Source organism: Cebidichthys violaceus, unplaced genomic scaffold, assembly GCF_023349555.1.
Source record: "Cebidichthys violaceus isolate CVI_PGR_0920_01 unplaced genomic scaffold, fCebVio1.0.p SCAF_65, whole genome shotgun sequence".
Classification (NCBI taxonomy): domain Eukaryota; kingdom Metazoa; phylum Chordata; class Actinopteri; order Perciformes; family Stichaeidae; genus Cebidichthys; species Cebidichthys violaceus.
The window spans coordinates 270,555-283,270 of NW_027176872.1; the positions used below are offsets into that span (position 1 = coordinate 270,555).

Here is a 12,716-nt window from a genome sequence, read left to right on the forward strand (position 1 = left end):
GACACATTTGGAAAGAGTTCAGCTTTAGGGCTGTTCAGTTGTCACAGCAACTATGAGAAAACAAAACAGGGGTCACTCTTTCTCATTCGAACTATTAGAGGAAGAGCAGCATCTATAAGCTGTTTTTCTCTTTTTCACATGAAATATGTGTAATGTATATGCTCTTAGATGCTTGTTTAAAAAAGGAGATGCACTTATGAATTCTGGTGACTAGTAGTTCTCTTGAATACCTATGTTGAATACACTTGACTGTATGTAAATGACTGTAATGTAATGTAATAAATGTAGTCAGATTGCATATAAAATGGATTCAAGATGAACCATTTCTTATTTCGAGTATGTTTTGCTGCATTATGCTGTATTGAGTTATGAATATTTCCTTTGTTTCTGATCATTTTTTGTCAGTTTAGCTGACGAGTTTAAATACTACAACTCCCATGAGCCTCGGCCGCCGTTGCTATGGAGAAGAAGCTGGTGAGAGGCAGCGGCGTAAACTCGTACGCGTACGCGTAACGGCGTAAACACGTACGTTAACTTCCAATTATTTTGCAACTTCCACGTATCTCCAAATGTGTTGATTTTGAATTTGAGTGTGTATGATAGACTGAAGGATGAATGGATGAGAAAAGTCTGTGCACTCGTACGTGGCCGATAAAGGTCATTCTGATTCTGATATATTGTCCTGACACATCCGTGACAGCAGGGGACGGTGTTGCCTTAAACCGCGTTGGTTACAAACTCACTAAACGACAAAGAAGAATCTGTTTAGAGCGGACTAGACAGATTTCGGCTAGCCATCTTCTGTGTGAAAGACTGGAGATAAACTATTCACGTATATTTGTTTTAAAGTTTCATCCGCCGGTCAACTGAATTTGATCTAGGCTTATCTTAACTATAAATATAGGATTTCTAACTGTCCTTGAAAAGGCCCCAGAAATGGCAGAAAATACAGGTGAGTGGGTTAGCTAATGCTAGCTCGGTAGCTAGTTATGGTCATTGGAGCTAGCTTTAACCCCTTGAACAGACGCACTTTTTAATGGAGTCCATCAAATTAAAAACTGGTAATATAATTAGAAGGGAATCACTCGTAAACTCAGTAGGTCAGTAGCCTATGCTGTGCCCTGTAGCCACCTAAGTTAAGTTAACCCTCACAGCGCCTGTCCCAGTTATCGTTAGCCTAGCCGAGATGCATGTTGCTTGTGCCTGAAGACACGTTTAGGGAACACTTAATTCAGAAATATCGCATTGAAGTGTCTTCCTTCCTGGCAAAACAGCGTTAACGTTGTGAAAGTGTTTTGTTAAATTCGGCGTGCATAGAATCCACCGAGTGGAAGGAATATTTAGCTTTATCCCACATGCTTCTGCCAACAGTGAGCAGGCTAACAACATGTTAGCATAACACATTATGACTGTTAGCATAACACATTATGCTAACAGTAAACGTTATGAGGGTGAACCAGTTCTCCGGCTGAGATGTTAACGTTACTCAAACAGATTGTTTTGAGATGGATTGAATGCATTCTGAATAATAAAAATGGATCTTAAATATTTTGTAAAGACGATGTATATCATATGGAACGTGTTATGTCATAAAATGTCAGATTTTTTTAACGAGGTTCTCAAATTATCCGCCAACTGTCACGTTACGTACATTCAGTTGCCACTTTAATTAGCTACATTGTTACATCTACTCGTCAATGCATAAAAACAAACAAATCAGCCAAGAAACAAGTTAATGCATGTGGACATGGTCAAGAGCTTCAGTTGCTGTTCAGCCCAAATTCTCCTGATCTTTATTTATGCCACAACAGTCTCTTAGAGTTCACAGTGAAAGGTGTGAAAAACAGAAAACTGTCAGTGAGCAGCAGATCTGTGGGCGCAAAATGCCTTGTTAGTAACAGGGGAAAGTGGTGACTGGCCAGATTTGGGTTACAGGCTCACCTTGACTGGACAATATAATATTAATATGTCTGCCACCTGGTCTAACAAATCTTGATTTCTGCTGCCAGATGGCAGGGTGAGAATTTCGCGAGAGCAACAACAGTATAGCAGCAGCCACTAGATCTCGGTCCAATAGAGCACTTTTGGGATGTGGTGGAGCGAGATGACAAAACTGACGACGAAACTGCAGCCATTGCGCGATGCTATCATGTCAACATGGAGCAGAATCTCTGAGAAGTGTCTCCATGTTGTTAAATCCATTCCACAAAGATATCGGGGGCTGTTCTGGGTGCAAAGTTAACCCGTACGAGAAAGGCGTACCTCCTAAAGTGGCAACTGAATTTATCTTCGGTCAATACAGGCTGGCAACACAGCTCATCCCAATTGCATTTATATACCTATCTGTTGTAAGTTTGACTCTTTTTTTTTTTTTTTTTTTTTCTCCTCTCTCCTTTTTCATTTTGATCAGAGCAAAACGAGGCGAAGCACGACAACTCATCCTCCCCTGGAATGACAGATCAAGAGAAGGAAATGGCAGCCAGCGCTTATGAAGCGTTTTCGGTAAACTTCTTCCTCTCCGAACATATTCAGAAATAAAATCAGAACTTTCTAAAATTCAATAAAAGAAACTGCTAGGCCCAGTGTCGACGCTTATTCTCGGTTACCCTGCTGTAGATGCAACACTTACAGAAACACAGTTGAGCAATAAGCAGAGGTGAAAATTCATTGAGCGAGGGTCACACCAGTCTCCATTTAAAAATGTCTCACTTTTATGCCTTCATGGTAATGATGTACACCTTGTAAATAAGCTTACTGTGTCTCTGAATTATGATGAGAAATTCAGTATAGTTGGTCAATCAAAAGTATATATCTGAGCTGATCCCAATGATGGTATAGGATGGCATTTGTGACTCATCTTGTCACACACAAGCGCACACACACATTATTATTGTGTCCGAGGCGAACACGATGTCGGGCGGACATCACAGGTTTATTTGAGAATAAACCATGGCAGTTCTTTTGTCACGTAAACACTCAGGTCACACAAATGTGTCCATGCTGTGTTTACTGACCTGGGGTCCGTTTCATCAAAGCAAACTGCAAGCACTTAGAGATAGATTGCTGGTGGTGACAGCGAAACCTGTCATCAATTGCACAAATCATGGATAGGCGCGATTCCAAAAATAATGAGAACAAATTCCAGATTGCACGTTGGTAAAACGGTGCCTCCTGTGTTCCTCAGAGCGGGAAGTACGACGAATCTCTGAAACAGCTGGATGCCCTGCAAGAGCTGAACAAAGAGGACTACAAGATCGCCCTGAACAAAGCTGTCGTGGAGTTTTACAAGAGCAGTCAATCCACCACGGGGACTCTGAAGCAGACCCTCATGGCAATGAAGAACCAGGTAACTGCTGAAATGTGGGTCACATTTTTCTTGTTCTTTGACGTTCCCGCTGAATGATGTTCCAGACAGGCGGCGCTCTGCTTCTTCGCGGTGTCACAGGTTTCATCAGACGTTTCTGTCGTTCGTCTCTCAGGTTCACACATCGGCAGAGGACATTGACGGGTTGGACGACGTTGAAAACAGCCTGCTGTACTATAATCAAGCCATCATCCACTACCACATGAGGCAGTACTCTGAAGCCATTGCCATAGGAGAGAGGCTCTACCAGTTTCTGGAACCGTTTGGTATGTTGTGGCGCTTTACGTGGGTTTTATTTAGGTGATTGGCTGATCAGCAGACAGTTGATCCATTGCTGCTTTCATTTGCATTTTTAATAATTTGTCATGGACAAAAAATCCTCAATATTTAGTGATAAAAGACACTCAAATGTAGGGACTTGCTGCTCTTTGAAAACATTGTAAGTGAATACCACTAATTGTTTTGGTATGCCATTTCAAAATTAATGTTTTGATTTTAATATCGCCTTGACCACACAACATTCTGGTGAATCCTACAGCGACCATGTGTCTGTCTGCCAGCAGTTTGGCACGGAATCATTGTGTTATTTGTCCTAGAAGAGAAGTTTGCTCAGGCCGTGTGCTTCCTACTGGTGGATCTGTACCTGCTCACTTTCCAGCCAGAGAAGGCCCTCCATCTGCTGGCCGTGCTGGACAAACTCTCCACACAAGGAAGCAACAAGAACGGCAAGGGAGAGGTACAGCACTACATTACATTATGATAGATAGATAGATAGATAGATAGATAGATAGATAGATAGATAGATAGATAGTAACTTTATTGATACCGCGAGGAAAAATGATTTTGTTGCAAGCAGCAATAGGTTACAGGTAAGAACAGGTAAAACTAACAGGGTAAAAATCTTAATATAATAAAAAAAAAATGCACATGTCAATACACAATATATACAACTATAATAACAGTAAAGATATTAGATAAAGAATGCACACTATATACAATGAAATAGAATAATATTAAATCAACTAAATAAACAGTAGTGCAAAGATTTAACCGACAGTGAATGATTTGGCCCAAGGTGATTTGTTATACAGTCTTATAGCAGTAGACAGGAATGTTTTCCTGTACCTGTCCTTATGACAGCGGAGCTGGATCATTCTGTTGGAGAAAGTGCTCCGCTGTCCCTGCAGTAGGTGGTGGAGAGGGTGATCTGAGTTATCCAATATGGATAATAATTTCTTCAGTGTCCTCCTCTCCACCACCTGTTCCAGATAGTCTTGTTTACAGCCGATGAAAAGAACATTACGAATCATTACTTTACTTTATTATTCATTCAAAAAAAGAAAATTCTTTGTATAGCCTCTTTCCCGCTGGACAAAAAAACATCACTGACACCCACTAACATCTGGCTTTTGTTTTTAGTGGGAAAGGTTGCAATCTGCAATAATTCCCGGGAAAAATGTATTTATCCTCAGTGCGATGCTATGAGACGCGTGTCAAAGTGAATGTATTATGAATTAAATCAACAGGGATTTGGACAATAATTATAATTTATTAATTTACAAAACCTACATTTAACATGCTCTCCTCAAAGTCACAAGACACCATTAACAGAAACGGTGATTTTACCTCATTGATCATCAAAACCCACTTCATTCAAATTGGACAGAAACAAATAACAAAACTCATCACAATCGTCTTTGTCAGTGTTTCCACTGTTCTAACATTCACCAACTCTGGTTTGAGAGTCTGAAAGAGTATGAAACGGATATTTAAAAAAAGTCTTATCGCCTATTTTAGCATGTTTACAAAACCTGCATTTACACGCATGTTTTGGTGAAAAAAGTAAACTGTTGGACTACACTTAAAAAGTAAAATGTTTTATTCCGTAATCTAAATTAACAAACTAAATATCAGAGCTGTGCTACTTGAATGGCTACAACTGGGAAGAATTCCGTTTGGTAATGAAATTGTGTGTGAGGCCACTGAATAATTAGTTGAATCAAGCAGATGTAAAACGCATGGCGTTTATGGTTTGCGTGCTGTGCTTCATTCCAGAGCAACAGTTCAAACAAAGACGGAGCAAACCAGAGGGCGGAGTTCACAGCCATGATCGAGGCAGCCAAGTCAAAGATGCACCAGGCAAGAGCTCCTAGATTTAAACATCCAGTGTTCCTCTCTTTCACATTTCACCGTTTGACTGTGACAGACTCTTGTTTCCTTTACAGTACAAAGTGAGAGCCTACATTCAGATGAAATCCTCCAAGGCCTGCAAAAGGGAGATCAAATCGGTGATGAACACAGCGGGGAACGTGAGTCTCGGTGTTGGTGCCGTGTCATCACATTGGTCTAACAGGGATTTGGGGGGGGCATAAAAAATACACGCCTAGTCTATTTTTATAGGAGCTGCAGACTACTTTGAGTCAGGAGAATGTTGTAATACATCAAATTCATTGATATTCATTACATTTTCTTTTTGATTTGTTGACATTTCATACATCGATCCACATGATTAGACACTTTCTGATGACAAAATGTGCTAAAATCGGAAAACAGATTTCATATGGCCCTAGTCGGGAGGGATAACATGTCGACTCGGTCACTGTCTGCCACCACGCATTCACATGAAACAAACATTTAGTTTTGATATTGACTGCACAGATTCAAAAATAACTTTATTTAGACCACATAGGAATGAACACAAGAATAACCCAGTGAAGCGATGCTTTGTAAAGCTGCCTTTCAATGGAGAGAGCAGGCGTTCTGCATCAGCTGTAGTGATGCTCACCATGCTGAACTCAGTGTAAAGGTGAACCTCCACGTCACTCGTCCAACACAATTCCTGCATTGACTGGAGGCCGATGTTTTTTGAGGATGATTAATGGTAGAAGTGTGTCCTCTCTCTGACCCGTGTTTCCTGTCTCCTCCATCAGTCCGCGCCCTCGCTCTTCCTCAAGAGCAATTTTGAGTACCTGAGAGGAAACTACCGGAAAGCGGTGAAGCTGTTGAACAGCTCCAACATCGCAGAGCATCCCGGACCCATCAAGACGGGTGACAAACCACTGTTACTCTCAAAACTGATGACTGTCTCTGATAAGCCACACAGCTAGTTTTGGTTTGACTTTTGGGCCGAGTGTTGATGTATCATTGTTGGCTGAATGCTGCTTCAAAACGTTGCCTTTACGAGAGGTGTAATCGCGTTTGATGATTTTTCTAAAATGTGTGCTTCGACTTGTCTCATTCAGGCGAATGTGTTCGGTGTATGTTCTGGAACAACCTGGGCTGCATTCACTTTGCGATGGGGAAACACAACCTCGGCATTTTCTACTTCAAGAAGGCGCTGCAAGAGAACGACCACACCTGCGCACAGCTGGGAGATGGCAGCAGCGGGCAATGTGAGTCACAGCCGTTCATCTAACAGTGGATTCCAGCTGGATTTTTTGGGGGGAATTCTCTTCAAAATATAGCTAAATAAAATGTTTCAGTGTTATATCTGTTCACCATTGAAACCACACTGACTACAGCCTGTCAACCCAAAGGAACAATGTACTTCATACACAATGTTTGAAATAAAAAAATATATATATATTCATACATCGCTTCAATTAGAACTAAGGCAGTTGGGAAAGCGTATTGTTATATTTAACAAGTCTGTTTTTCTTGTGTCGTTGCCTTGGTTCTCCAGCTAAGAAGTTCACAGGCATCCCCATGTGTGCTCTACTAGCCAACAAGCGCTACGAGCTGCTGTATAACTGTGGTATTCAGCTGCTGCACATCGGCAGGCCTCTGGCGGCGTTCGAATGTCTGATGGAGGCCGTGCAGGTGTACCACTCCAACCCCAGACTGTGGCTGCGACTGGCCGAGTGCTGCATCTCTGCTAACAAAGGGGTATGACTTGATCCTGATTTCAGTTTAGCTTTGTATCCATGTTGCAGTGTCTTTTTGGTAACTCTAGTTTATTTGAACAATTACTTTTACTTTACTAAATACCTTGCACTCTGGAAATTTGTATTTAACCCCCCCCCCCCCCCCCCCCCCCCCCCCCCAAAAAAAAGTGAATTATGTTATCTATCAAAGAATCAAAAAGATATGTTATGTCCCTTACATTAGCAGTGTAATATCATATAATAACAGTAATTATTCAGAAAGTGACATAAGCAAACTGTTTCTCTTCAGTGAGGATTTCAAAACCAGTTGCAGCAGATGGTTTTGTGAATTTAAATGTGCATTTCCAAATTACCTTTTTAATTCATGATACTTTCCAGTCCAGCTTTTTAAGGGTGAACAGAAAACCACATGAAGTCATTTCATGGTCTGTGTGTTTGTTTCCAGGGGTCGGAGCAGGAGAGCAAAGGTCTACCTTGTAAAAAAGGTATAGTTCAGTCTATTGTCGGGCAGGGCTACCATCGCAAGATCGTGCTGGCATCCCAGTCTACCCAGAATACTATCTACAGGTCAGTTTCAACTCCAATAAGTCCTTCCTTTGTCCTGAAGTACACAAGTGAAATGACTGATTTGGACGTTTACATTCTTTGTCCAGCGGAGGGCATCAGTGCTGCATGATAGTTGTTGACACTGTAACTAATGTAAAGGCTGCTTTTAATCTTGGTTTTCTCCTTTTTAAAGGATTACGTCAGCATTTACTTTCTTGACAAGAGTGAGAAGATCAATATCAATGTCAAGACTGTGCATTAACTATGGGGATAGAGCTGGGTGTCAATTAGCCTAGCTTAGCAAAAAGATTGGAAGAAAGGGGAAACGGCTACTGTAATCTGGCTCAAGATCAAAACACACCTACAGTACATTTTTATGGAAATCAAGTTTTATTATTATTTTAAACCAGATTACAGTAGCTGTTGCCCCTTCCTTCCAGTCTTTATGCTAGGCTAATTGACATCCAGCTCTAGCTTCATAGTTAATGGGTTAGGGTTAGGGTTAAGTCCAAGCTGAATGTGTGTGTGTTTGCACAGTGAGGGCCAGTCGGCAGCGATCCCAGTAGCCAGTATGGAGTTTGCAGCCATCTGCCTGAGGAACGCTTTGCTGTTACTCCCTGAGCACCAGCAGCAGGACACCAAGACAGAGAACGGCTCCAAGGGCTCCAGTCAGTCGGGGAGCACCGAGAGCGGCAGCGAGAACAGCGACGCCTGCAGGTCAGAGAGACGCACCAGTTGATTTACTACCTCCGTTTATAAACAAACATCATCTTATGTTGGTCACGTTTTCATATTGCGTATTGTTGTAACAGATGCTCTGTTAGTCCCTGTTTATTGTTTCCTTCTGGGTTGTTGTACTATTGCAATCACAATTTGGCTTTCCACCATTTAGATGAACATAAAGAAATGTGTGCAGTTGTTTTGGCTTCACTTTTGGGGAGCTGCCATGTTGCTGGGCAGCAGCCTCTGATAAACTTTAAGGAATGTTGGGCCAAAGTCAAGCGTGGTAATACACTGTATTTTACTAATTTGGAAGAAAAAAAAACAATGCATCAAATGCAGGTGCAGGAGAACCTTATTTTAATGCTAAGATTTGTTAATTAACAAATCAAATTTTGGGGCAACATATGGAAAATATGCTTCTTTTTTTTTTTTCTTCTCTCAATGAAAACCAAATGCACAAAGGGAAGCCTCCTGTGATTAAAGCTGTCATCCAGTGGATTGATAACACCTGGTCATACTAGGCTGATTCTCAACCAGCTCTACACCACCACAGACGAACAGCACCATGCCACCTTGATAAATGACTAGTGTATATGTGTATGTGTATATATGTGTGTGTGTGTGTGTGTATATATATATATATATATATATATATATATATATAGCATAAATGGTTTTATTACTGAGCAGGCACATTCAAAAAAACAATAATTATATCAATTAATGGGCGTAACGATAACATAATGATATTGTGATATTAACTTTGTACCATCTGATCAACTGTTAATGATCCCTTGAAATAACGACCATACTGTGACAGAGGGATTGATCGTGACTCAGTAGAGGTGATGTGTGTTGTGATGTCTTGCAGTGGGAAAGGTCAGGAGGCTGATAAGTTCCTGTCTGCTGCTCCATCGTCTCCTCTCAGAAAACAGGAAGTAGAAAACCTCAGGTAATGACGCTTCTCATTTTCTCTTCTTGCGCATCAAGACGTTGTCTGGGAGCATTGAATAACCCGTAGAACTCAGAGGGCTGTACAGTAATCGTTTAACTGTTTGATGCCTAGGTGCTCCATCCTGGCGTGTAGTGCGTACGTGGCGTTGGCGCTGGGAGACAACCTGATGGCGCTAAACCACGCTGAGAAACTGCTCCATCAAACCAAGGTGTCGGGATCCCTCAAGTAAGTGCAGGGTCCGTTTCTCAAACCATGCTGTCGGTTCACCTGGTTCTGTTTTTTCAGCAGTGTCCCGCTGCACTTTGAATCACTCGGCTGTCTGGTTTGTCCTCCTCCTCCGCTGCTGTTTATTCAGGTTCCTGGGTCACCTCTATGCTGCTGAAGCCCTCATCTCATTGGACAGGATCTCTGACGCCATCGCTCACCTCAACCCAGAGAATGTCAGCGATGTGTCTATGGGGGTGCTGACCAGCGAGCAAGACCAAGGTCTGTTTGTGTTGCACATTACTTTAGGAAATGTACGATTTTCTCCTTTTTCTTCTTTATTTCATTAACGCTCAGGTTTGTTTTTGTCAACAGGGTCCGACAAAGGAGACGAATCTGTCGAGTCCTGTGAGTTCACCTTGTTTAAACCTTTATTTACTATTTTTACCTGAAACGATTTAAAATCTCATCTATAGGATATTTAAACAATAATAATGGATATTAAAGTCAGGCAGGCTTGCTAATATTTAAATCCTGCCTGCAGAGCCAGTTCTATCTTCATGGGGGCCTTCTGCTAAAAGGTTTTCTTTAAACCAAACGCTACTTTTTACACATAACAACAATCACTTTTGGTGTTTTATTTATTCGGTCCACATTTGTTTGGTGACAGTTCCGGGATGATTGTGGAAAAACGTTAATTGAGAGCCCTGCTCCAATGCCTTTTTTAATTTTGTTTTTGCATTTGAAGCTTCTATTGAGGTTTTTGAAAGAAGCTTTATGTCTGTTGTCATATTTTATAATGTCAACACCCTTAAAGTCCTAGAACAAAATCATCAGATTTATTTTTTATAATGTCAACACCCTTAAAGTCCTAGAACAAAATCACCAGATTTATTTTTTACTAAATCAACTTTCTTTGATAAATATAACTAGTCAGTGCCTCCATTTGCGTGCGGCAAGTTTAAGAAAAAGTGTTTTTTGAAAGGCAAAACGCCAACGAATGCCTGATTGCCAGATTGACTGGAAATGTTTATCACATGAGTCGTAAACAATCCTACACAGTCACCTCGGTATTCTTAGTCCCAAACAAATTTAGACCAATAATATTAGTGAAGCCTGATCTTTATCTGCAACTGTGCAGAAATACCTTGTTTAAATAGAAGGGAAAAAAACGTGTGCAGCATTCAAACATACTGTATGACGCTGCCAACGATTTGATACAGCACTACAAAATTATAGGTATCAAGGATACTACTATAACAGATGTGTGTGTGTGTGTGTGTGTGTGTGTGTGTGCGTGTGTGTGTGTGTGTGTGCGTGTGTGTGTGCGTGTGCGTGCGTGTGCGTGCGTGTGCGTGCGTGTGCGTGCGTGTGCGTGCGTGCGCACAGCAGGGAAGCAGACTCCCCTGTGTTACCCCAGCAGTGTGACAGCAGCTCGGGCCATGATGCTCTTCAACCTGGGCAGCGCCTACTGTCTGAGGAGCGAGTATGAGAAGGCGCGCAAGTGTCTGCAACAGGTAATCATGACTACGGCAGGTTCCATTCAAGTCCATAAAATACAAAGCTCCTCTGAAGCAGCAAAGATCTTTTCATGACCTTTTTTGAAAACACAGTTCGACTAAACAATCTCTCTTGTTGAAATAATGCCACAGTGAAGTGAGAGTTCAGTTGGTAGTGATTTGTGTTGTCTTCCTCAGGCTGCGTCTATGGTGAACACCAAGGAGATCCCACCTGAAGCCATCCTGCTGGGAGTCTACTTGGAGCTACAGAACGGTCAGACCTCTGACAGACACTCACGAGCCGTGTTTCTATTTACATATTGTCATGCGATTTAGAAGTTTCTCATTAGACGAGCTGTATGGAAACGGCACAACACGATAAAAAGTTTTCATGATCGTGTTTTTTTTTTTTTTTTTTTTTGCCTTTGCTGAATAAATTCTGCCGGTTGTTACATTTAACTCACATCAGCTGTTTCTGCTGTCGCCGTCTTCTTGAATATTCCCATATTGTGCGAATGCTTATGTTTATCTCTATACAGCACGAAACATGGCCGATACTAGCCGACATGAGAGAACAAAGCAAACTTGCCCAACTGAAACAAATTCCTGAAGACCTCTATGTTTCTTTCATAGACGGTTAGATAGCCACACCGACTGGTTTTGTTTCTAGTTCACAACCTTTACTTCTTCTTCTCTTTACTGGTGGATTAGAGCCAACTTCAGACCAAACTACGCACCATCTGAATTCATTGGCTTGCATTTTTTTTCACATTTTGGCTGCTGACACACCATCCTTACAGCTCATTTTAAGTTGTTGAGGAGTTTCCTTTCATAGTGCGGAGTAAAGGATATAAAAATAAAACAATTATGAGGAACTTGGCTTCTTTAACGAGGTGAAGTAAAGCACCGTTTTGGACCAAAAGTTCGGCATCATAACGACGTTGCTATCACAGATTTCAAACTGCTCAGAGCTGTCTTTAACCCGTCTGACCTTCGGCTGGTCATACTGATGTGGGTTATTACCAGTATTTCCTTTGTTTAGTATGTGAGTGGGAATCGGGAGATAAACCCCGTATCTGTGTCGTGCGTCCTCAGGCAACACCCAGCTGGCCCTGCAGATCATCAAACGGAACCAGCTGCTGCCCACGGCGGTCCAGAGGGTCTCTCCAGAGTCCCGCAAGAAACCCATCCAGCCCTTCCAGTCCGTCCAGCCCATCCAGCTGCCCTCTCCCTTCACACAAGTTCAGCGCAAATGAGCCTCCAGAGCCACCTCTGACAACCCCCACTCCACACACAACACACTCACCCCCGACGAGCCTTGGTATTTATGAAGCTGCTTGCCCTCAGCATCAGGAGCCGTTTGAAATGCTGGTGTGGCTGCTGACCGATGAGAGTAAATTCAGCTGCAACGGTAACCGTGGACTGAGACCAGCTGACTGTTTATTTCCATTTGAATGAGGAATCCGTGTGTTGTCTGAACAATGAAAATAAATTTTATTTACTGTATGCCATGTGACTCTTTTTTTTAGTTTTTTGCTAGG

At 41.9% G+C, this 12,716-nt stretch overlaps 1 protein-coding gene across 3 annotated transcripts; it reads left to right on the plus strand.

Annotated features, from left to right (window-relative positions):
* Window positions 1-760: 760 nt before the first annotated feature.
* cnot10 (CCR4-NOT transcription complex, subunit 10) lies at window positions 761-12,681 on the plus strand. Of its 3 annotated transcripts, none has more exons than XM_068734628.1 (19): window positions 761-952; window positions 2,411-2,502; window positions 3,185-3,346; window positions 3,480-3,630; window positions 3,961-4,100; window positions 5,420-5,503; window positions 5,590-5,673; window positions 6,295-6,412; window positions 6,607-6,756; window positions 7,047-7,249; window positions 7,694-7,815; window positions 8,332-8,511; window positions 9,389-9,469; window positions 9,584-9,697; window positions 9,828-9,958; window positions 10,052-10,084; window positions 11,066-11,193; window positions 11,374-11,449; window positions 12,271-12,681. In XM_068734628.1, the coding sequence occupies exons 1-19, from the start codon at window positions 937-939 to the stop codon at window positions 12,429-12,431; spliced, it is 2,226 nt and encodes a 741-aa protein (XP_068590729.1). In that variant the 5' UTR covers window positions 761-936; the 3' UTR covers window positions 12,432-12,681. The 3 variants fall into 3 exon arrangements, with proteins under 3 accessions (XP_068590729.1, XP_068590731.1, XP_068590730.1); XM_068734630.1 differs by having other exon boundaries at window positions 11,069-11,193; XM_068734629.1 differs by having other exon boundaries at window positions 3,964-4,100.
* The last annotated feature ends 35 nt before the right edge of the window (window positions 12,682-12,716 follow it).